Source organism: Numida meleagris, chromosome 1 (assembly GCF_002078875.1).
Source record: "Numida meleagris isolate 19003 breed g44 Domestic line chromosome 1, NumMel1.0, whole genome shotgun sequence".
NCBI classification, from domain to species: Eukaryota; Metazoa; Chordata; class Aves; order Galliformes; family Numididae; genus Numida; species Numida meleagris.
The window spans coordinates 113,147,501-113,173,434 of NC_034409.1; the positions used below are offsets into that span (position 1 = coordinate 113,147,501).

General features: G+C 36.1%; 1 protein-coding gene across 14 annotated transcripts in view; it reads left to right on the plus strand.

Moving 5' to 3' along the window:
* The window catches only part of DMD (dystrophin), a 1,007,484-nt gene that overhangs the window by 696,787 nt on the left and 284,763 nt on the right, over window positions 1–25,934 (plus strand). For all 14 annotated transcript variants that reach the window (XM_021408144.1, XM_021408061.1, XM_021408111.1 and 11 more), the window contains one exon: window positions 24,958–25,075. In XM_021408144.1, the coding sequence (XP_021263819.1) occupies window positions 24,958–25,075 (118 nt within the window). The remainder of the gene's footprint in view (window positions 1–24,957; window positions 25,076–25,934) is intronic.

Below are 25,934 nucleotides of genomic sequence, written 5' to 3' on the forward strand. Positions count from 1 at the left end.
TATGTTTCTCGAAAGAAAGGCTTTAAAGCATTTTTTCTGAATTGAGCCAGAGAATTCAGCACTTCAAACAGTTGAATTCAGAAGGACTTAATTAAAAAACACAACTGTTTCTGTAGTAAATGCGGGCCATTTCACTTTACTCAGACCTGTCATCTGTCTCTGTATCTAGCCAATACAACAAGCGAGGTAACAGATCAATTCCCAGAACTGTATTTTGCTGCTTTTGTGGACCATTGCTCTTATTGAGCTAAAAGATCAATTTAGCTTATCACCATGGTACCCCTAATGTTCATGTGCTTTCTGCTTATATGAAAGATTTTGTGCAGCGAAATGTGAGCTTCATACAGAGCAGTTTAGTCACCTCATTGAGCTCCCAACTTTCTTTTCCATGTTTCTGGACTTGTTGAATCTTCCAGCTGAGTGGAATTCACACTGAGGTTCATATAGTTCAAATGTTGTAACTCTCCAATGCATTTGCTTACGAAAATTTTTCCTGAGAGCTGCTAATAAAGAAACAAATTCAATTGTTGCAGTTGCATGCTGCTCACAGAAGTACAGCTTAAGAAAAGTTTGTTCTTATTCTTTTTTTCTTTGAGGGATTATTGTAAAAGCTCCCACCAGAAATTGTCAATGAAAGCTAGGAAGACCATTTGAGGTGACAAAATATGAGGTAAACTCACCCACCAAACAAGAAAAATATTTAATATTTAACCATTAATTTTTGTGCACTTAAGTAACTGGGCAAGAGCAAGATATAACTGCCAAATGTGGCTTGTTTTTCTCAATATGTACTGCATGACAAGCTCTGATGTGGATACCTATGCTTGGTCTGACTCATCCCAGTCTTTCTGGTGGGCAGTTTCCTACTGGAAAATTGGAAGGAGTCAGCACATGCCATCAGCAGCACAGTGACTCTGTGAATACTCTGAATCAGACTCATGACATAATCCTGCAAACCAAGCAGGTTTCCAGTAGTGGGTAACAGCCAGTTCCTACCCTTCAATAGCACAAATAAGCCCCTGGATATCCAGACCAAAGACACAACATTGCTCCGGTGAGACACTGGAAAACTGACTGATTTCTCTCTGCCTCATCTACCTGTCTCATTTGTCACCTCTGAATAACATAGCCCCAGGTTTTAGTTTAATTAGATTTTGGAATTAAAAAAAAAAAAAAACACAGAAAAATCATTCTTATATTAGAAGTAGTAAAGCAAAAAATTGTATTTTCGTATTCAAAGAGTCCCTTTTTGATGTTTTAACAAAACATTTTGACACTGTTTATCTGAAAAAAAAAAAGATTTCTAATTGGAGTAGAATCAACTTTTAACGTTTGGGAAAAAAATGGTTCTGAAGTAACACAAATATCCTGTTTTATTTCACGTTTATTTCGTGTTGCTTGGAGAAACGTCTGTTATGTATTTGCACCAGGGAATGTAAAAGAAAGATATCATAAACAGAAGATGAAATTTAATATTTCTCTCCTTGTGGGGAACAATGATGATTTTTGGCCTATTGTGAGTTGCCAGAGATGTCTAACTGCGTATGTCACAGAATCATTTATTCAAACAGACAGTTTTGAAGGTGGCATGGTGTGGGACTAGAACTCAGTGTAAACGTCCAACCTTTTAACATATGTTTGACCATACGAATGGGACCAATTTCCTTTGTGGTATCTTATCACTGTGTCTTAGTTCCCTGCTGTGCATCACGATCAGCACTGATAGCATTTTTAACTGTTATTATAAATCCTTCTACCTCTTAATGTGTGGCCCATATGGCATAATATTTCTGTGATGAAAACTGCTATATTTGACACATTCCTATAATGACATTCAGATATGGGATTCAGCTCTGACAAAGTGATTGTGTTCTACAAAGAAACAGTAGTGCATCAGAATTGATAACAATTATTTGCTTATTTGTCTGTACTTTGTTTTCTGATGGGGCTTTTCATTTTTTTTCCCAAATCTATCATTAAAGCATGTGATAAAGTACAACAGTATAGGTGCTAGTGAATAAAATTGTTTCTGTGGGTACTAGGTGCTAACTCTGAGAGGTTAATATGAACTGCTGTGTATTAGTTAACAAAATCAACATCTCAGATTTTCCTTTCTTGTAAATATTCTTGGATTGATTCGGAGGAAAGTAAATTAGTAAGCTTAGTACTAATTTACTAAAGAGGATCTTTTATGTACATCGATGCCAGTCAGGGAGAAGTGCTTTGGATGCTGTGGAAGCTGAACGAGCAGAGTCAACTGACCTTTCTGAGAAATGATTGTAAGGTGTATCATATCACATTGGTCTGATGTTGCAAACTCAAAAATGGCACTTCTGCTTACCTGTAATAGACTGCTTGTTCCAGAACTATGCATGTCTGCAATAATAATCCTCTATAGGTGCTGTCAATAGGATCAACTGAAGAGAGAAGAGGGCTTGGAGAAAAAGAATGTGTGGTTTTGTACATTGAAATTATAGTAGCATAAGATATGAAGATAGAAAAAGTTACTTATTTGTGAGTGGTTTCTATCAAGACTTGGATTGTTGTTGCATGTTGGGGAAAAAGTAGCTGAAATTGTCTCATAGGTCTTCTGGCTGTGGTTAAGAAAAGACTGAAAAGATGAGTGAAGTGTTGGTGGAGAGTAAGGTGTAGGAAGAACAGGAAATTAGAATGTTAAATGTTAAACTGGAAAAGTTTGCAAGGCGGTTAGTTTGTCTCTTTTCAGACACAGTTATATAAAGGTCCATACTGATGAAGTGTTAAAACTCAGTGAAGGAGAAATATTTGTAAGATACAAACATTCTTGTTTCTTTTTTATCTAGATGAGCTTATGCAAATATATGTCAGCAAGTTTCTCTCCCTCACTCCCTACTGCTAAATGGCAGAAGTTTTTAGGTGAGGAAATAGTCACTCTGATGAGGAGGTTAAACATTACTCATCTTCTGAGAATGATGTCTAACAAGTATCTTTCTTTTAAACTTTCTAGTTAAGCATCTGAGATAAAAGATCTTGCACACTGAAACTTCTTTTATTCAGTCATGTTGGTTCACTCTATATTAGTTTCTATTTTTCATGAAATTATTTTCAATAATTCTTTTTATGGTGAGAACTATTAAATTTTGTTTAACAATGAGTATTTTTGTATAAAATTATATTGTCTCTAATCACTAGAATGATTTACGTGGAAGCCAGAATTGTCTGTGGAGTCTAAGGAAGTTGTGCACCTGACTTCTAATTTCCTTGGGTACTCATTAAACTAATTCCTTTGAAATTCTTTCATTAGACAATCTTAAAATCACAAATCTTAATTAAAGTAACTTGACAGCCTTTGGAGACCCTTAATATAGAACACAAAGTAAGTATTTTTTCTTGCAAGAAAATGTTTTAGTTTTTTTTCCACCATACGAACACTGAAAATGTTTTCTCATTACTATGTATTTCACTTTATGCCTGTTTCCAAAGTGCATGGGCAATCTGATCAGGCTTTGCTGTAGGACTGATGTTCAGGGATGCTATTTAACAATGTACAGGATAAATGATTCTTCAGCCTTTTTGGAATGATGGGTAAATAGCCATTTAGGTTATGATGATTAATAATCAGATCATTTTCAACTTTCTATCCTTCTAATGTCATTGCATAATGAGAAGTTTTCACTATAATTATAATTTCCAGCACACACACAAAAAAAGTCTAAATAGCATTTTTTTTTTCCAGTAGTATCTCAGAAAGGAAAAGAATGAACAGCAGGACTCATTTTCAGTTTCCCGTACATCAAAAGAATTGTAATAGATTGTTAAAAATAGTGTGAAAGCAAGCATTTTTTCCCAATACTCAACTGAAAATGATGATCTTTTTCTTTTCATGTTTTCCTACTAATTCTTCTCCCTTGAGACATTCTCACTTCATTTCAATCCATCTCTGTAGTTTTCCCCTTCGTTTTCCAAACCTCTTTGAGTTACTTCATTGACAAATGTGCAGGAAGGTGATGGAGTATAAAAGATTCCTATTCCTGTGAGAATTCTCCACAGCATATTGTTGCTCAGCAGCAGCTTGTGATCTTGTCTTCTGTTTGGGAAAGGGAAAACAATAGTATAATTAGGAAGAGATTTATTGAAATAATTACTGCGGAAATAATTTCTGAGACGGAAAAAGGTTATATGTTGCAACAAGATTTTAGTTTTTAGTTCTTATTTTATGGTTTGTGCTAAAGTACGCTCAGACAGTAAAAGATGGGAATAACTACACAGCACTGTAATTCTTAACGTTCTCTTTCTCAGTATGACGTAGTCTAATGAAAATAACTGTCATTTACAAATAAAAACTCAGTATGCTGAAATTATTTGTAAAGCCTCAAAAATTTTATTAGTTATTTTAGTAAGGGAATGGAAGAGTGAAGACAGAAATAAATGATATACATCAAGATTGTGGGCATAGTTTTTTCAGGACATGAAGAGAGGTGATCTGGTTTTACAGATCATATTTTGCTGACCGTTTTCTGAATCAAGTTTTAAAAAAATCTCATATCCTCCTTTTGTAATACAGTGCATTAAATGTACAATAAGGGGAAAAAAAGGTAATTGTTCAGAACATCACTCAAATCTTGGTGACTTACATAGTTATCTTCTCTAAAAAAGTAGGATTAGAGAGTGCAACAAATAAAGCATTTAATTTAATCACTCAAATGCAGAGATGTTTACTGTCTTCCTCATCCTCTCTGCTGTACACTCTATTACCATTGCTGCTTATCAGTTTTGATCACCCAGATATTATGGAGATTTGCTACATAGGATTCTTCTTAAGGAAGCATTCTTAAGGAAGAAGCTTTCAAACTGTACATGGCAGGGACCTTCATATGTTTTTACAAATTACTTAGAGACTGTTAATTCTATTATTTTTATTATTATTATTAATAATAAAAACAACAAACAATGAATAAAACCAACAACAAAATCACCAACAGAATAAAACAAACAAAAAAAACCGCACTGCTTTACTTATTTTGATCATATTTTGGCTGCAGTAAAATTCCTAGTGTATCTTACTGAGCAGTGACAACATCATTCATAATTCTTATTCTTAAACATAAAATTGGTGCAGATTGTAACAAAAATGATTGCATGTTTCTTGCTGCTGAAATGTTAGATGTGTTATCTCAGATTTCCAAACCACTTAACCACGTGGCCATCAAAAAAGCAGACTGTTGTCTCTTCTGGCATTCATCTACTTGCAACCGCTACTTAGGAGCACAGTTTCAAAACAGCAGCAAACGTGCACGATGTATTGTGATTATGTCCCTTTCAGGAATAAGTAATGCAGAAAGATTTCTTTTGTCCTTACATCTATAAAAAATCCTTTAAAAAAAAAAATGTTGTTATGAGCTATGTTTTCTAATGTACTGCATGAGGTTCTGGAGATGTTTAAAGTGGTGATAAAATGTGTAATCATATGTGTGCATAGTGTGAGGGGAACTTTCATTGTAAATTCAATCAAGGATGAAATGTTACTGCATTGCAAACGCCTCCTGGGCTTGTGCAGAGGTAATGGAGCATGGGAAATAGATGAAGTGACAGCCAAGAGAGGAAGAAGATATGTGATTTTCCTCACAACTTTGTTTAATAAAACTCTCAACATATATTGTGCATATAATATATTGTTTTGTCTTGATCCAAATCACTTGTGTTTTTATTCCATGTATTTTCCAGACTGTAATTTGGTGATAATGGCTTCTTTGTACAGTTCAGGAGTGATGAAGAAGAATAGCAAGTCAGTTAAAAAGAGAGTGTGCATGTCTTGTCTACTATGAAGATCTTTATTTGTGTTGGTCAGGAAGGAAGTCATATTCTGCTTCTAAGAAACAACACAAAGGGTGTCGTTTTTAATGTCTAGGGAGTACAAATATGAAAGGGCTGATTTTAAAGTAGCCTCTGTAAGGTAAGATGAGTGCAGGCTTACCTTTTTTTTTTCTACTTTTCCATTATTCTTACAAGTTTATTACTATTTTCAAACATAGTTTATGACATTTGTAATTTCTATGTTTGCCTTATACATTATTGAATAGGTTCAGTCATTTGTGTTATCTTCCAAGCCATCCTGGCTTAGTGAGGAGATTTCTGTTGTGCTGCCTGAGAAGGACTGCAGCTGTAACATGATTTGGGAAGTTAGAAAGTCTCTGTTTCCCCCTTGCTCCAGTTGGGAGCAATCTGTTCAAGCACAGACAATTTGTGCGCTTTTACTCCCTCAAGAGAGATGCAGTTGGATTTTCAGCTGAACCATTCATATTGCCTCAACCTTGTCAACTTGTTTAAGCTTTCTTATTTCAGTGGATAATTGTGATGACTAAATAATTGAAATATGATGAAGACGTGGAAGGCATCTTAATATGTATCATGTTTACTAATCATTCTTATTTTTGATTTAAATAAAAAGTCGAGTGTTTAGAGGAGCTTTTTATCAGCAGCTAAAAAATATGTGGATTAATAACATAAATAATATATTATTCCAACACAGTAATGTACCAAGCTCTTTTCCTGTTTACTACAGAAAGAGGATCTGTTTTTAACACTAAGGATTTCCCTATAATTTAGAAAAAGAATGAAACATACTGTACAGGATTTGGCTTGAATTTGGATGGTTTGGATTTGGCATGAATTTGAACGTTACTCTTAAAAATATTACCAGTTTCCTGCAATTGCGTTTGCCAGAGGTCTTTTAGTGTTGTAAGATCCAGAATTGATATGTTACATACCTACAAGAAGTAAAAGAGTAAGTAGGTTTTTAAAGGGATCAGAATCATAGAATCAGCTAGGTTGGAAAAGACCTACCAGATCATCCAGTCCAACCATCCACCTACCACCAATAACCCCACTAAACCATGTCTCTCAACATATGTCTCACTACAGTTGAGACATGAGAATTGCCTCACCTGATCAAACCAGTGCTCGTCCTAGCCTAGCCAAGTGTGTCTGGTGATGATGTTAGGCCAGGCCATGCAGGGAGAGTGCTCCAGCCTGCCTGCTTGCTGCGGTGTTCCCCTTGCACCCCTATGTCCCCCACCCTCAGCATCCATAGTTGTTTGATTAGGGATATCAGAAGACACATTAATGCCTATTATTTGTAGCATTATCTGTTTATCAAGCTGTTGTCCAGGTTATCTAACCCCTTTCTCAACCTGCTGATTCTTTTGACCTTCCCAATCCCTGTGATGGCAAACCCCAGATACTTACTAGTTGCTATGAAAATAAATCTTGCCTTTCATCTGTTCTAAACCAATTTCCATTGCAAGAATGGAGCATGCACCTATATTTTCATATTTGTCCTTCAACCAATCAGGTATTAGGAGAGAACCTTTCTTTTTATGTAATGTTGCCTAGTTTCTTAAAACTTATTTTTAGACACTTTCTCAATATTTTTTCCAGATATTTACATATCCTATATGAACCAAATCATCCGTGTCCGCATGCTTGCTGACTTCTTCAAATAAACGCAGGACTTCCTTTGATAAAAAGCTATTTCAGTTCTTTGAAGACATACAATAGGAGGTGTTAATTTCATTCTTCAGAGTGGTTTTTACCAACTTTTTCCAGATGGGGAGCACAGGCAGGCATATAGGCCTACAGTGAACAGTTTCGGTTTCATGTTGCTCCAGCAGAGAGATCGAAGCCTTGCATTGCTATCGCCTCTTGCCATTGCTATGTCTCTGATCTCTCTCTTCAGTTGCTCCTGATCATAGGCTCCTTTAGCTGGAATATCAATACTAGGTTAATTATTGGGATTAGCTGTGATTACATAATTAATCTGAAATACATTCTGATACATAACAGTATCCCAGCATTCACTATATGCTCGTGCACCATTCTGCCCCATGAGGAACCTGATATGCCAGTTAAAGCAAGCTCTGCAAATCTTAGATAAGAAATTGAGGCCAGCAGTTTTCAGTAGAAGAAAAAAACAGAAGAGGAGGCGCTACACAGCTATTTTGCACTGTCATTCCAATAAAAATATCATACTGTGAGAAACTTCAGTGACAAAGAGGGACCAATTTTCAATAGCAGTCTAACTCAGGGGAAGTTAGTTTGTGAAACTGCAAGTAATCATTTAGTAAGTGGTATTTTTCTAATGTAGTCAGTCAGTCTTCAGGCACTGTTTCTCATTCTCCCCTTTTCATTTTTCTCTATTGTTGTCAAGTAATTGAAAGTTGAAAATGTGTTAGCTATAGAAAATGCACTTGATCATATTTTTATGCAGAATAACGTATGAAGTTCTGTGCAAAATGTTGCTATATAAGTTATCATAGGGCTCTGTGCTTATTCTCTTCTCTGTTTTTTGTAGATTTTTTTGTCACGAAGAAATGATAGGTGTAATAAATAGATCTTGAAGGAGATTTGAAAGGCTGTGCAGTCCAGATTTTTGCCTCAGGCAGGATCAGCTAGACTTAAATCATTTCTGACCAATTTCTGTCTAACCTGCTCTTTAAGTCAGGACTTCTTTTTAGCTTTGCTGAAATTTGTATTACATTGCTTTGCAAAATTCACAGTTCAAAAGATGTTTTTCTTCAACCTTAATATCTCCTGCTGCAATTTAGGCTAATTATGTCACCACAATGGAAATTGAGAACAGTTTATTCTCTTATTCACAACAATAGCCTTATATACTTGAAGGCTGATACAGAGTTCAGTTCAATCTTCTCAAGACAAATACTTTTTTTTTTTTTTCCTAATTTCTTTCCTTGTTTTTAGACCTTGGACCATCTGTCCAGTCATTTGCAACCCACTCCTATGTTCATCCACTTTATTCAGCTAGTTATTTGAATGCTTTGCATTTATTGAATTGAATTCTCAGGTTTTTTGAGACCGCTCTGAATTGTTCTTGTCTTCTCAAGTGGCTGTAGCTGTTTGGTTTGGTATCATTGAGGATGTACTAAATCTACCTTCAATTTCATCAGCCAAGGAAGTAATGAAGCTAGTGGTTAATTTCAGACATAGGACAAATCTGTATGTAACCTCACTTGGTATTGCCTTTTCACCTAGTACTTCATTTAAGTTACGCTTCTCAATGAGTTTCCTTGAGAATTTCCCTTTAAATAAAAATTTCCTAGATTTCTTGTGTTAATGTCACATGAGCAGTTTTGGAAGCCTTGCTAAGAGCATCAGACAGTACTTTGCCACCGTTTATGAATCTTACAGCTGTAATGAGAGGAAATTAGTGGATTGATTATTACTTATAATTGATAAACTGTTGGTTGGTACCTCCTATTTTTTTCCCTTTGCTCACAGATCACTTGAGAGATAATATGTTCTAGAAAAGAACTCAGAATAATTCATCAAAAATTTCCTGGGTTGTTCTAAAGAACTACCCTTCCTTCTTTCAGAAGTGAACCGTGCTCATCTATTTCAGGTTCTCAAAGGTGACTATGAAAGACTATTAGATTGCTCAAGCAAGTTCTCAAGTATTACAACTAAATTTCATGAGTTTCCATGTTATAATTCATACTTTTTAAGGTAAAATTAGTGTCCTATCTTTAGCAAAATTAACATTGTTGGTTTATTTTCTTTCACACGCAGACCATAGGCCTTGAAGCTGTTAGTGTAAGGATTTAGTGCTGGAACAAACTTTCTACAAAACAGTTTCAGCAACTGTTTTATGTTGTTGTTTAAAAATGTGATAAAAATGAGATTACAAACTTTAAAGCATCTGCAAGAATAATCTTGGTTTTGTACGATGTTGCAGAAGAGAAGAGAAATGGGCTATAGGTTTGAAAGTGCTTGCCAGTGGTGGGATAACAGACAGTGGGTGACAGTAGAGAAAGCTATTTAAGCTCTGTGATTGGTCTTATTTCCTATCAGAATATTGTCTACTGATTCACATTACCTGCATTTATATTTATGTGTCAGAGTGTGTGTATTCATAAAGACATATATACATATTTCAGATACATATATATTTTTTTTTTCTGATGGAAAAAAGTAGTGAGGAACAACAACAAAATATCAGCAGATCACTCGAAGGATTGCTGACATGAATTTCTAAGCAGTAGCCAGGTTAAGCAGTGGCATAGAATTTAAAGTAGTGAACAATTATTGGAAAATATCCTTCCAATATGAATAGTTGCAAATAAGTTTAAGATTAAATAATGAAGGACCATTAGTACGGTACCCTTAGAGTACCCCCATGAAGCTGATCTACAGCTGTTGTGCCTTAAAAAAAAAAAAAAGAAAAAAAAATCTTTGAGTCTGACCTCTTTTGTTCTCAGGTGCCCACATACATACACAGATGTTAGTAGTACTGCAATATTGTGGAGGTGCCTTGATTACAGATAGGCTCCTTGCAGCTGTTTTAAATGAGATAAAGCTGGGGAGCAGATGCAGGATTGGTTAAGTGGTTCTGCATTCAGTCAGTTGAGACTCATCAGGTCTCATTAACTCAGGCTGCTCCTGAAAGTCACTGTACTGCTGAGCTGGCCCCAGAAATTAGCTAGCTGTGTTCACACAGGGCTCTGCATGCATTAGTTAAGTCTATCTGACCTAAGCTTGTTCTTCACTGAAGCAGCTTTAGTATCTCTACCCCATGCGGTATTTAATCCAGAATTCAGGTTAAATCATCCATAGGTAATTGATAATTGACTGCCTTTCCGGAGTGCACAGCTCAAGTATCAGTTACTTGCTCTCTTGCATATCACCACTTTTCCTATACCTCCATCCCTCCCACTCATGCTCCTCTCCTGCTGTTCACTCTCATTCCTGTTTTCCCCTAGCTACCACTCACCCATGACTTCTATGCTTCCTTCCCCAGGTGTTTGGACCCACATAGTTGTGTTCCCAGATTGCCAGCATCAGGCTGAGCTGCCTTTGTGCACTTGTGCCGAGACTGAAGCACACAGCCTCCCTGAATGAGTGCAGCAGTAACTGGCTACCGGGGTAGGATGGAGAGGAGAGGGACAGGGACTGCTGCTCTCCTTTCTACAGAGTTTGTGTCCAGCCTGCAGTGATACACCAGGCTCTGGGCAACCCCAGTTGGCCCTGGAGTTAATGCAGCTGTGGCAGGAGATGGTTTTGTTGTTCAGTGTGAGTAATGAGTATGATCACGGTTTCAGGCTATTTCAGGTTTGAGTGATTGTTAGTTTGCAGATAGAGCTGCAATAGAGCTTGCAGATAGAGTTTGGAGGTAGTGCAATGAACGTGTCATCAGCCAGAAATTCCACGCAATTGTGCGAGTGTATAAAAATCTCTCCTGATGCACCTCTTTTGGGACTTTGGTTGTTTATGACAGGGAATTGCCCTCCCAAGGAGGAACCTGGATGATCTGATTTCCATATGCTATGTCTCATTCTGTGAAAGATGGTTTGAAATGTTTTCCTTTGATCTACAGTGATGGTAGAAAACAACCAACCATCTTTTCTCAAGGGAATTACCTTGGCATACATAGTGAATCAGTTCTGAGCATTTGTTATCTCTTAATGCCTGCACATCTGCACCAGTGAAAGAAGTCCAAAACTGTACAAACTGAGTAAAATCATCTCAGATTTTGAAACTACTTCCGTTTTGGGTGTGTGTGTGTGTTTTGTTGTTTTTTAGAGAAACATAATGTCATAATTCAAATAAGTTAAAAGAGCCTCATTTAGAACTGAAAAAGAATGAGAAAGATGAAATCCCAACAGTTGTTCCACTGCTAAGAATCTGTTTAAAAAAGAAACAAAAAGAAAAGAAAAAAGAAAAAAAATTACACATCTCTATTACCACAGTGTTCGTAATGTTCTATGTTACTGTTACTGTTGTTGCTCTTCTTTGGCATTGTCACAATATTGCCCAAATTTCAAAATGACGTATGTGAGTTCAGGTACCTCTATACCAACAGCTGTCATCCTCCATTCTTTATGTACCCATCTTCAGTAAAGCAGCCCAGCGATTTTTTGCTTCCTTTGGCAGCTTGCTGCTGATTTTCTGTTAGAGCAGGGGCCTTTTTTCTTTTATCTTCTGAACTTTCCAGCCCAAGACACAGACTGAAAGCAAGAGGAGGGTCATGGCAGTAAGCTGGCATAGCAGCACTGGTACTGCAGCACAGATGAGGAAGGATCAGCCACTGACACTTATGTAGTCTTCACTAGCCCTTCAAAGAAAGTGGCTGACAAAATATTTGGACAAGCTGAGGCATAGTGCTCAAACTTCTCCATGCTTCAGAGTTTTGTTTTGCTTTGTTTTTGACAAGAATTTTTTATGCTGTCATAGATAAATAAACTGATGTTGCTTTTAGCTGGTGTGCAGGGCTAAGTGGTAATAGCATCTGTTTTGCCTTGTGTAATATTTCTTTTATTTCTTAGCACTGTTCTCTATTCCAGTTTTTATGCTCCTAGGGCCATGTTTTTAGAGAGTTCTTCAGCTTTCTTGGAGAATGGCTACAGTATACACCTTTGCATTTTCCAGTATTTGGAATGAAGATATTTAAAAGGGTATTCTGCAGGGATAAAGTCGAAACAACAGAAATAGTGGCTTCCTAAACTTTGTTTTCTTGTGTTAATATTTCATAGCTGATGCAAGAGTTGCTTTCCTTTGCTTGTAGTAGTTCTCAAAATAAATAAATATTTCTTGGCTGGTGGAAAAAGCCAATGAAAGAAGGGTGCTTTCATAAGTGTAAGTGATAATTTTTAAGTGAGTAGAAGGATTAAGGTCAGAAAGTTGAACAAGAAAGATTTGCCAAGATAGATACATTTTTCAGCAGCATAGACTGTAGAATACCTCCCAGTTTTGCAGGCGGATATTTGCAGAAAGCCAGTGACCTCAGTCTGGAGTCCTTCCAGGATTTAGCTCTTGAAGAACTGCTTGTCACAATCTAGCAACGCTCTTATTTCCATAGGGAGATACAAATCATTAATTTTTAAAAATGTAACACATTTGGAAGCTCTTGTTTCCACCTCCCAATATGGCCTTTCAGTTGAACTGACTTTCTTATGGTAACAGGGAGAGGGAGAGACAGAGACAAGGGTCCAGATGCATCTTCACAGCCTCCTAGTTAATTTGGGTTTGCCACCCCTGGAGAATTGACTGCATCAATCCTTAGTTTATCCTTTCTATGGTGTGACATTTTCTTGCACTTTACTAGTTTACTGAGTAAAAAGTGAAAATATCACAGATCAGACAAGGGCAAATTTTCAAATATGTTAAACTTGAAAATAATTATCCCATAAGTTTATATATATCACTGTGTTGTGTTTCACAGCAAATCACGTGTCAATGCTAGTAAGATGGAAAAATGTCTTATTTGTGGGAACAAAGTTAAAAATCAGTGAAAAGCTCAAAATCAAGTTGGATTAACTGTTAAAGAGGAATATTCTGTATTAATGAATTGTTAGCTGGCAGTGCTATAAGCCCTTGGGTTTAGAGAAGGAGACCTATGAATTCAAAAGTATTACCTCTCATGTTGAAAAACACTATAAAAAAAGGATGATACACCTTCATCCTATCTTCAGAGTTATTTTTTCAACCATAACTGACACTTTTACAAAACTGAATTTAGTGAATTCCTGAATGTGATCAGAATTCGAGTGTACCCTCAGCAAGTTTGCAGATGACACCAAGCTGAGCGGTGCAGTCAATACATTGGAAGGAAGGAAAGCCATCCAGAGGGACCTGGACAGGCTGGAGAAGTGGGCCCACGTGAACCTAATGAGGTTCAACAAGGCCAAATGCAAGTTGCTGCACTTGGGCAATCCCAGGTATTTATACAACCTGGGCGAAGAACTCCTCGAGAGCAGCCCTGCAGAGAGGGACTTGGGGGTCCTGGTGGATGAGAAGCTGGACATGAGCCAGCAGTGTGCGCTGGCAGCCCGCAGGGCCAGCTATATTCTGGGCTGCATTAAAAGAGGAGTGGTCAGCAGGGAGAGGGAGGTGGTGGTCCCCCTCTACTCGGCTCTTGTGAGGCCCCATCTGGAGTACTGTGTCCAGGCCTGGGACCCCCAGCACAAGAAAGTCGTGGAGCTCTTGGAACGAGTTCAGAGGAGGGCGACCAAGATGATCAGAGGGCTGGAGCACCTCTCCTATGAGGAAAGGTTGAGGGAACTGGGCTTGTTTAGTTTGGAGAAGAGAAGGCTCCAGGGAGACCTCACTGTGGCCTTCCAATACTTGAAGGGAGCGTATAAACAGGAGGGGGATCGATTGTTTGTGAGGGTAGATAGCGATAGGACAAGGGGGAATAGTTTTAAGCTGAGACAGGGGAGGTTTAGGTTAGATATTAGAAGGAAGTTTTTCACACAGAGGGTGGTGACGCACTGGAACAGGTTGCCCAGGGAGGTTGTGGATGCCCCATCCCAGGAGGCATTCAAGGCCAGGCTGGACTTGGCTCTGGGCAGCCTGATCTAGTGGTTGGTGACCCTGCACTTAGCCAGGGGGGTTGAGACTCGATGATCCTTGAGGTCCTTTTCAACCCAGGCCATTCTATGATTCTATGAATTTGTAATGCAAAGCAATATGTAACAGTTTGTCATATAGATAAGGCCTCCCTTTTGTAGTACAAGGGAGAGCAAGCATATGAGTCTAGATAAAAAAAATTGCAGGCAAGCTTATGACTCTCTGGATCTATGAAAGTATACAATTTTCATATTTAACAAAACATAACGGTAACTAAGGGTAAATAAAAATACACTGGAAGAGAGACAGTTTTCATTCTTTTGTCTCAGTTGAAAGTTGACTGTGAAACAAAGTTGCTCTAAAGCAAGAGTGAGAACTATCACACATCTCAGAAAATCTTGTCTGTGGAAAGATGTCAGTATTTCATATTTTATTTTCAAATATAATATAGAGAAAGGTGTTTTCATTTTGACTTGTAATGATATTTTTTTTTTTTTCATTTTTGTGAGGAATATTCATTATGTTTGTAAGTGGGCTGTAATTGTATCGCAACAAATCCTCCTCTTTTTCTATCAGATTGAAATTTGCAAACTCCTTTCCCCTCAGGTCTCAGTTACTCTCCAGTCGCTGAACAGAAACTGAGAAAGACTGTTAATTTTGAGAATTGTTGTTCTTGGACTCCTTAATTATTGAAAAGGCCCATTGAAAAATCAGTATGTATATCTATATCTGCCTGTATATACACATGCATATACATAAATATACATATAAGGGAACTTATTAGTGCCTACATTTATACTAGAATTGTCTTTCCACTTGACAAGTGATTCTTTCTTTTCTATTTTTATCAGATGTATTTTTGAAACTGTCATTCGGATAGTAAAACCATATGCTCAGAAAAGAAAAGCGCTGTTTTTTCTTCCACTAAAGTAGAATTGTGTGGCTCCTTTGCAAGCTACTAATCAATGTCTGCACCTTCTGCCTCCAGCAATGGTTACAAAGGAAATACATTAACTGTTCATAGCAAGAGTTCCCCTTGTCTGAACAACAAATGACTCCAGTTATGTGCTCAAGTTTATGTTTAAGCATTGTTCTCAGTCAGAAATTTGTGAAATATGTTTAAATTACATTATAACTGTGTGAGGAAAGGGGAGCCAAGTAGGACCGATACTGATCTGAGGAAACAGCACATTGAAAGGGAATTACTGGAAATGCAGGAGGAAGAGCTGCTGCTGCGTCTTGCCCTGTACATTTGCCAGGGGCTATGGCTTCCATCAAGGCAGTGAGTCACCTGCTTTCAGTGTCTTTCTTGTCCCATGCTGTTTAGAAACATTCCTTACACCAGGCTATTCTGGTTGGTGTTAGTCTGTGCCTCTTCTGTTGACTTGACATCACTGCTTGGAAAAGACACCCATCACCTGAGACAAGACAGAGCTGATCAAAGGAGCGTTTGTGTAGTCTTGCTAGTTGTGATGATTTGGCATCTTTCCACACAGCCTACACATGGTTGATCTTCCTTCCAAAACATCTCCTCTTCACCTACTTTTCTCACTACAAAATAACCTGGGGACCCAACTCAGCCACAGCTCCTACTTCAGTTACATGTAGCAATCAAGTGTGCAGTGCTTAAATCTGTTTCTCAACCTACCCCTTATCCTCTTACATCTTGAAGTGCAAATTATATGTTTTGAGTATTAAGTATGTTATTTTCAAAAGACCAGGGCCTCTATGAAACCACGGAGATAGGTTGGCATTAATAATTCAGTAATTCCTGCTGGCAACAGAGAACTTGAGAGCTCCCCTTTAAAATTAATTATAGAAGTAAGACTTTCCCAGTCTAAACTTTTAATAACCCATTTACACTACGCCATTGTTTTTCTTCAATTCCTTCAATCTTAAAATTTTCTTGTACTTGCAATATCCACATTAATATATATTGCCTTACTTCCTTCACTGTTAATGAAACCAGAATGTCAGAATTTTTCTTTCTAAGTTTCCACTTTTACCTTCTGTGTTATTGTTGGACATCGTCTACATAGCTACTGAAAAAAGAGCAAATAAGTGCTAGAAGCAAAAAGTGAAACAAACTATCCCTAACCCAAAATTTGTAAACAAACAAAAAGACTGAGAGAATTATAGCTCTGGGTTTGAAATCTTTCTGAATATGCGAGAAAGGTTTAGGCATCAAAACTGGGCTTTTTACTTTGTCTGTTTCTTATCTTTTACAACAATAATGAGATATGAATGAAGATAAGGAGCTAAGTTACTTGATCTGGCTTAAGGTTATTCCATAGTTTCTTATCAGATGTTGGTAAATAAGAATTGCACAATATCCGATGCTCCCTTCACCCTCTTTCCAGGAGCTATTGAGTTCACAGTAAGAAACAATTGATGTAACCGCTTCGTTTTTTTTGTTTTGCAAAAGCAAACACAAACAAACTAGATGAAATCCTCTTTCTTCATATTACCTTTCTCTTGAGAAAATATCTGCTATCATAAGGCACCAAAGCAAAATTTATTTGGCAAATGACACTGGGCCAATCTGTTTGTTTTTAGTAATTTGTTATTACTAAAGAAAACTTCAAGTAAAAGTAGTCCGAGATTTCCAGAGGCTCTAACAGAAACTTAGGAATTAACTCATTATTTGCTGAGAGCAGAATATTGATTCAGGCTAATCTTTTTCCTGTAAAACTGGATAATCAGGGGAGCATCTTTAGTCAGGCTCTTAGCTTTTCTTTCTCACAAAAATATAGTAGTTATCTTCTTAAATTATATATTTAAAAAAAAAAAAGAGCTAAAAATACTTGCTAGTGTTGCCTATGTTCATAATGTAATGTCCGTTCAGTACTGTCGTATACAAGGTAAACATACTTTCTTTTAAAATATGTGACAAAGTAAAGAACAATCTACTTTGAAGTATCAGTCTCAGATAAAAAGAGTTTGTACTATCACCATAATCCAAAAAGGAAACCCCAGTAAATCTAAAATGAAAGCTGTGGCTTTCCTTTTTCTTCATAATGTATGTTTGTAAGCACAGTAGAAATATCCTTACTCCAATAATGATTAGTTATATGGGAGAAATAAAAGAGCAAATTTTGCAGATAATGTTCTGAAAATGGCTATGTGCTGAGAGACTTCTGTTCTGCTGACTAATGTAGAACCCGGGGAAGCTCTGTACCTTCTAAAACATCAATGAAATTGTTCAGTGTGATTGCATGCAAGGACATCAGATATCCTGTAATAGTTTTGCCTAATTATTATAATCAAGTAACAGATAAACTCACATTGTTCTACACAACGTTCATACTTTATTGCAAACAGAAGTAGTGTCAAAAAGCCACATTGTGGGGTGAAAAGGCTGTAATTTCATATACAGTTCAATTCTACTCAGATTTACTCCTCGAGCCATCATCCTTTTTCAGTTGTGAATTCTTACACTTGATTTATCTCCATGTTCTTTTAGTTGAATGTTGTCCCACTTTTTACAGGTACATCTTTAGCTTTGTTCCTTCTTTTTTATTTATTTATTTCTTTTTTCTTTCCTGTTTGTTTGTTTTTATTTTCCTAGTAATGGATATAGAATGAAGTCCTTTTGTCTGAGTGATTTATTCACAAACCATGCTAAGCTCTCATTTTTTCCTGTTCTCCTCTTGATCCTCTCTCCATCCTAGACAGACTCTAGTACAGTTCATCAAGTCATCTCAGTTAGAATGCACAAGCTGGCGAGGGTTTGACCCCTTCTTGGATATGCACCACATGTACAAAGCAACACAGACAGCAGACTTCATACATAATGCTTCTCCATTCAGTGCTTACAGTGACATAGATGGTGTCTAAGATGGTTGCTAGTGTTCATCATATTGGTATGTTTTTCTGTGCATTACTGCAAAAATAACAGTCTGTGAAAAAAAGAAAATCATATCTGGGTATCTTACTTAGCACATAGAAGCTAAGCTTCCCAAGCTACATAGCAGACCTGAAGACTCTAGATTAATCTTTGCTTAAAAAATATCCAGGAAAAGTTGTTAATTCAACCCCTTGTGCTACAGTCTAACCTCACCCCATGTACTATAATGTAAGATGCCACAGTAGCTGTTAAGAGTAATTTAAATTCATTTTTTGTCTTAGTCTAGCATTCTTGCAACTTGTGAAATTGCAGATTCTTTTGACCAAAGTGGAAAAATTTGTGTCCTTTCTGTAATTCAAATTCATCTTTTCAGGGATAACAGCATAAAGAGGAGTTACTGGCTAGCTCAGGAAAATCGTACTGTTTTGAGTGCCACAAATCACACAGACAAGCTTTGCAAATATTTTGGGAAATTTTATCCCTTTTTAGATATCATCTTTCTCATGAAAAGGAACAGGTTCAGAAAGTCTGACTTTTGCAGTGGAAGGCTTCCCTTGTCTCACTGAGCTCCTTTGATTACCTCTTTCATCTTGAATTAGTATAAACAAACCTTCTCCCAGTTTTCTCTTCTTTTTTTTTTAAAAACCTTTATTTATTTTTTAACTTCTCCAACAAGTAATGGATGGTGTTAATGCTTCAAATGCTTGTGAAATGTCTACAGAATTATTATCCACATCATTATCCAAGGTTAGTCTGACTCAAGTTCACATCCGGGTAGTTGCCTTTAGCATACAATCAATGGTAGATCTCTGTATAAGATACCTAGTCCATTGCATCCTCAGATCTCTGCAGCCTATTTTCATAGTCTGAAGATCTTTTCAGCTCAAAGATGAACTTTCGTTTCCTTCCACCTTTTTATTTCTGAGGCTAGGGCACGTCCTGCTTTACTAGACATGCTTTGAGCCATATTACTGTTATTTTGCAACTTACGTCTGCATATACTTTTTCTGGAGTTTATACCCATTTTGGCGGTCTGGTGAAAATGGCAAAGAAAATAAATAAAAATCTCATTTGGCCTTGGCTGGCTTGAAGCTTCCCAGTAAGGCTTATTCTTGTACTTGAAAACTACTTGTGAACTTGACTCATCCTGAATGTACTTTTCCTTACTAACTGTCCCATTTGTTGATTTCTAGAGCAGTACAGTTGATTTTCAGAGGTGGTGAAAGGGGAGTAACTGAGAGGGTGAGAGTTCTCCCATCTCCAGCCATCACTATTGCCTTACATTGTTGGTCAAAGTGTGGAGATTTAATTAATCTTCACTCTGCTTGGTTTGGTTACTGCATGTCAAAAGCATGTTGCACTTTTCACTGTCAGAACTTCGTGGTATGAACCAGAATTCTTAAGTTGTACAAGTACAGTTCTCAGATATTTATAATGCCACCAACATAATTTCTTGATTTACTGTCACAAAAAGCATACAAAAAGTTCCACGATGCTTTTTAAGTTTCTAGTGAGACACCTGATATGCTGTCAGTTGTGGCTTTCCCACAGCGTCACTAATGGTGTTGATATATTCACAAAGCCAGTGGTGAGGGCTGTATAGGCAGTTTTTGAGTGGGCCGTAAGTGGGCATAAAAATAAATGCTCATGAAAACTTAAGCTACATAAATTACTCAGGCCATAGTGCTCCATCTGTTAATGTTTTGATTTCATGACAGGTACCAATCAGCTAGCAATGCTGGTGAATAGTAAGTCTAGCTCTTCTCATTTTCTTTAAATTATACATGCTTTGGAGGGAAAACACAAAGCAGCTAATAGCCAAAACAAAAGTTGTCTGAAAAAGAAAACTCCACTGCATGTAAGTACTTCAATTATCTCATTATTTTATTTTTAAATTCAAAGAGTACATAAACAATCACTTTCTCTCCTATTCCCTTACTGCTTGATGACAAGAAAGGACATTGAAATGGTGCTTGGGTGGAATAAGTTAACAAAGCCAATTTTATTATGCAGATGAATTGTAGGTGTAGCATATCTACATTTCTGAAATTGTTAGCAAGCCTTTTTTCCAAAGCTTTCTCTCTTTCTAGGTGTGTGTATAACACATTGTATTTAAAGAATGAATCAGCTTTAAGAAACTCAGCTGTTTTCGGTGAAAGCTGTCACAGCTATACAATTTGCTCAGGAAGTAATTGATTCAATTTTTGTTTAAACTTAAGATTTAGATTCTAAGATTTTTCAAAAGATGAGCAAACCATTTCCACAACAACTGTTTTGTGGAATTTTGCTTTTCCTAAAAATAGCATCATGAGTTTGGAGGAGTGAATAGGCTTCTAAGAAGAAAAATGTATTTTTCCTTTCTCTCATTCCTGTATTAATTATTCAACCCAGGAATTACTTTTGTGGTCTACTGGTTCATCTGATTAAGCATGGATGATAGTAATTCTAATCAAAGCATCCCAAATAGTTGTGAGGTTTTAGTCTTTGGTTGTGTTTTGTTTATGACAAAATGGTGCTTCCAGTTTACTCTTAATTGGGAGGATCTGCTCTGAATATCCATTTTCACCAAACAAAATATATTTACTTGCTCACTAGTAGCTTTCTTAAGTCAGGAAAAAAAAAAAAGAAGAAAGAGTGGATAGATATCCTATGATTTACTTTATATTCTGTGCATTATGAAGCTAGAGAATATTTAAATTCTAAATCTCAAACCATGCAGTTTTACCTAGAATTTGTCACACTTCCCTTTTTTCAGTTAATTTTTAGCAATTTTTTCAGTTGCTGATTTAAACAATTTAATCTATTTCTTAACCTCCATTTTGTGTAAAGAAATCATAAAAGTTAGAAACCTGAAAATTAGGTTTTTCTTTTGAGCAGCTGCTGTCCTCAAATGTGGAAAGATTGTTGAAAATGAATAGCATCACTTTCCAACAAACTGTAGACAGGTTGATGACTGAATCTCATCTTTCCATTACTGTGCTGTCTCCAAGCACTGTTATGTTGGGATTCATAGATGGAGGAAAAAGAAAAGCTCTTGGGAGTTTAAAAGTGTATTTTTACAACCAAATGATCCATCTTCATTGTTAATCTACTTCTGTTCACCTATATTTATTATTTAACACAGAATTATTCATTAAAATATAGACTATAATATTTAGCAGTGTTCATTTTTGTACTTTTTCAGAATATCAGGTAAATGAGAGTAAAGGGACATTATGTGTACATGAGCAGAGGTGTTCATAGAAGAAAAAAATACTTGTCTTGATGACTCCGTAAGTGTTTTTGGTGACCTGATGAGGACTAGATAGATTTCTGTTTAACTTATTTCAAAAAATCTTTCATAATAGCTTAGTTTTTTGTATAATACATTTTCAAATAGCCAGAAGAGTTGTTTTAATGCACTAACATTTAGAATCAGAGGCATCTGGTCTTTTACATCTGGAGCGTGTCCACCAGAATGCTACCATTAATGGGCTTTTCCTCCCATAGCTGTTGTAACAACTTCTAACAATTTGCACTACCTTTGAGTTGAGGAGCTAGTTTTACAACATCAAATATTTGGCTGATTTTGTAAAAGGTTTTATGAGTGTCTTCATATATGTATTGCTACTAGATTTTTGTTGTTTTTGTTTTAGAGTATTCCATCTAATACTTCAAAGTTGTTCCAGTTTTTCCCCTGAACCCAAGTTTAGTGATCTTTTATTGTGTTCATCAAAGAACTTCTCTTTTTATCATAATTATTTGTATTTTTATTTCTCACAGTCAATTTGTATGATTAGCTTATCCAGTCGCAGAAGGTTTTTTTTTTTTGAATTTGATAATACTTCAAGAAAGATAAGTAGAGCTCAAGTGTTGCTGTTTGTATTCAAGAAGATTCAGGAATGATGGCTTTTAGTAACTACTTCTATCTAGGTTTCCATCAGATTTTGTATGTGTATGTGCAACTTAGATTACACCTGAAATATATGTTTACTAAGTCTTTTAAAGTGTACCAATTGATCAAATTGTACCAATTAATATTGTTTCAATTTTAATTGGTGCATTTTAACAACAAAACACTGTACATTGCTTGAGTAAGGTTCTGGACAGACACTTTTAATTAAAGAAAGAATATAGGAACGTTGTTTTTTTTCCTTTTTCTGAGCAATCTTTCTAAGACTAAGAAAAAAGCATCAGTTCTATAACTTTGTATTATTGCTTCTTAACAGGTCCATGAATCTTTGGGTCTTTTCATAGTACAAATGTTTCAAGATGTCTTTTTCAGCCTTTCAAAAACACACATTAGTACATCTGTGAGAAAGTAATTTTATTCCTGTTAAATGCTCAAGGGAAAGATATCCTCACTGTCCATGTCATGACAAGACATCTCCCTAAGAAAACAGTTAGCAAAAGCTGTTTTAAAGCGGCAGTGCTATTTTTCATGAGAGCCTAGTTCAAGAACGGTTGATGGATCTTGTGGATAAATCTTTCTGTACAGCAGTTAGGCACAGGTCATTTGCAGTTCTTCAGTTTTGTACTGAGAGAATCCTTGCTTAGCCATCCTTAGCTCTTCTATTTCTTTCTAGATTTCATACAGCAGATACTACTATGCTGCAAGCGTAGTATGTAATGTCCGGTTGGAGACTCAGGCTGGATCAGATAAATCATTATATTCAATATGTGAAATATGAAAAATATGTTTAGGGAACTGTAGGGAACAATTTGGGAATCACTGTTGATGTAAGAGCATAGAATAATGTAATTTGCTGGCCCTCTTCAAAACAGTTTCTAGGCAGAGGAAGGAGAGAAAAGGGGAAATATTACTTTGTAGGCCATAATTATCTGAGAATGTTGTACTTATTTTAATGTTCCTTCTGCACAGTCTATTTTGGTAATGTGTGTAATGCAGATGTTGTTAGGCTGCAATGGGACTGCTGCTGCTATTGTAAAATTCATGTCACTCATTAACTTGTCTTCTTTGAAAATGGAGTTTTGAAGGCATATAGATATCTAGAAGTATTAACTGCATCAGTAGATTTTATTTCTTTTTCTTGAATGTTTTCACTAAGGAGTGACTTCTAATGAGAAATTTATTCTATCCTTAATTACGCAAGCTGCTGCATTAGCTGAGTGTTTCTGTATGTAATCCAATCAGTGCAGAAGAGAAAATACCACCCAAACTTTTTTTGTATGAGTTTAGAAAACAGTTATAATAGATTTTCAATGAACTTCTGTTACAGAAGTTAAAGGCAAGAATTTCATGGGGTATAACTGGTTGTGTATCTTTAAAACTCTTCAGAAAAAAAGGCAGCTTTCAAAATGAAATTCTGTGGAGCTTCTAGCTTGCTTTTAATGATATATGTTGTATCTATAGAAGTGATATTCCTATGCTCTTTTTTATAATCCCGGATGCTAGGCCTTTACTTTTCACCTTAAACTTGGTGAAATTATATAACTCTAATTTCTGTTGGGGGAAATTTAAGGTCAGGTTTTTATCATGCATTGCAATCAGTTAATAAGAGCTTTAAAAATATAAAAATTAAGATTACTTTAAATAGAAGCATTTTAAGAAAAAAAAAGCACAAGACAATAAGTTAGTCCAAACAAGTGTCTGTAAACAGATGAATATATTTACAGATTATCTAATCACTCTGCACACAAGGACTCTGAAAAATAAAAATCCTTTACTGAGCTTTGTTGTGAGCTTCATAGTTGATATACCATACCTACCATACTCTTGTGTTCTGGTGACCCAAAATTGCGGGCAGAAACATCATCTTGTCATAATTTGAAAATAAATATTGCTACTTCCAACTCCTAATTCTGAGAAGGCTAATGAACATCATTTCTGGAACCTTTGTGACAGGGACTTGAAGTTGCTACATTTACTCAATGTCTTTTAAGTATGTGCTTAGATGATTCTCATCCGGGAAGCCATTGTACTGATTCCTTGTTTTCTGTTCCCTATTCTTTCAATGAAAATTAAAATATATACATGTAAATCTTATGTGCCTTACTTTTCTTGAGTTCTTATTTTCCTTGTATCTAAAAGTGTTGCATTTCAGTGTTCGTTACATCCTAAAGATCATGATTCATTATTCTGAAGCCCACCTTTTCCCCTTAGAGTAGCTCTAGACCCACTTCTGCGTTTCTAGTCAAGTTGCCTGAGCTTTGTGTATCTTCTTGACTAATATAAATTACTGTGACTTGTAATTACTTTTCTATTAGGTAAGGTTTAAAGACAAAAAAATCAACATTAACAGTCTTGTGTTGGCTTTAAACCAACAGATAGTAATTCAATAATCTTAAAATATTAAGAAACAAACAGTATTAATTAGATTTCATGAAAAATCCTGCTTAATCTGCTAATTATGTAAACCCCTGTATCTTTTTGAAAAAAATACATTGTTAAGTCTAAGAGAATATTATTATTTCTATGGGTTTGTAGAGGAAAAGGTTTATGCTCATGCTTGCATAATTGGATGGCTTTAAAATTAAGAATGATTGCCATTTTATATTTAGTTTTATAAGTTTCATTTGTAATTATTATTACAAGATAGATCTGATTTTACATACATATATATGCTATGTTATGTAAATTGTTATGTAAATTGTTATAGAAAGAGTAATGACAGTATTTTTAAGATGTGGACCAAATTCTTCATCTAATTTGAACAGCAGAAGGTGATTCTGCTTTATGTCAAACTGGCATAGAAAAAGGTCACTAAACGTGGTCTTCTCAACAGCTCTACATGTTTTTTTCTTTGTTTATTTTTGTGTTTCTTTGCAACTAGGCAATACTACAAGATCTGGAGCAAAGACGTCCCCAGCTGGATGAACTAATAACTGCAGCACAAAATCTAAAAAACAAGACGAGCAATCAGGAGGCCAGAACAATAATTACTGACCGCAGTAAGTGATGATTCTGCTATCATATGATGTTTCAGGAAATATGAAAAATGTAATACTTTATATGCATAGCATTTTGTAGACATACTATGCATTTGATCTTAAAAGTAGAGTTCTATTAAGAAACAGTTCTCATGGAGGTTTTCTGGACTGTGTGTAGAGGAAATGTATGTGAATGTCAGTGATGATGGATTTTAAAATTTTCACCTAAAATTTTATATTGCTTATTTTCATAGTTGAAACACATTGCAGAAAATATAGAATGTGATGACCATTACCATAGGTAATGAAATACATTTATTCTTAAAAGAAGAGAATAGCAACATTTAAAAAAAAAAATTCACAGAGTGTAGCAATGGGTTTGTGAGAAGCTTTCAGTTCCACTCCTGTAGTACAGCAGCAGCCTCTTCTTTCATCTCTCCTCAGTTGGCAGAAGCCTGGTAATGCACACTGGGTTTATTAGTTTTTCAGTTCTGATTTCCCTTTTCAGAATTAACCAACTAGGTGTATGTCAGAAAAATTAGTAGGTGAAGTTTTAGAAAATGTCTGTGGAAGTAGTGTTGTTACCCTTGGATACTTGCATCTCCTGGTTTCCTACAGCATAGGGTGAAACGCACACCCTCAAGATCGTGATGTAAAAACAGCCATCTGTGGCATACTGTTATATATCTCTTGTTGTTACTTTAGCTACTTAGGACTAAAATAAAACAAAAAATGTCTTATGGTCATAGAGGTGCCCTGTAGAGCCTAGAGAAGACACAGCCAGCTCACTGTGGATGCAAACTGTTCTTGGTCTGGAGACCAGGAAATTGCACCCAGAAGCTGATGACTTTGAGGCTGTAGATATAGGCTAAGTTTTTCT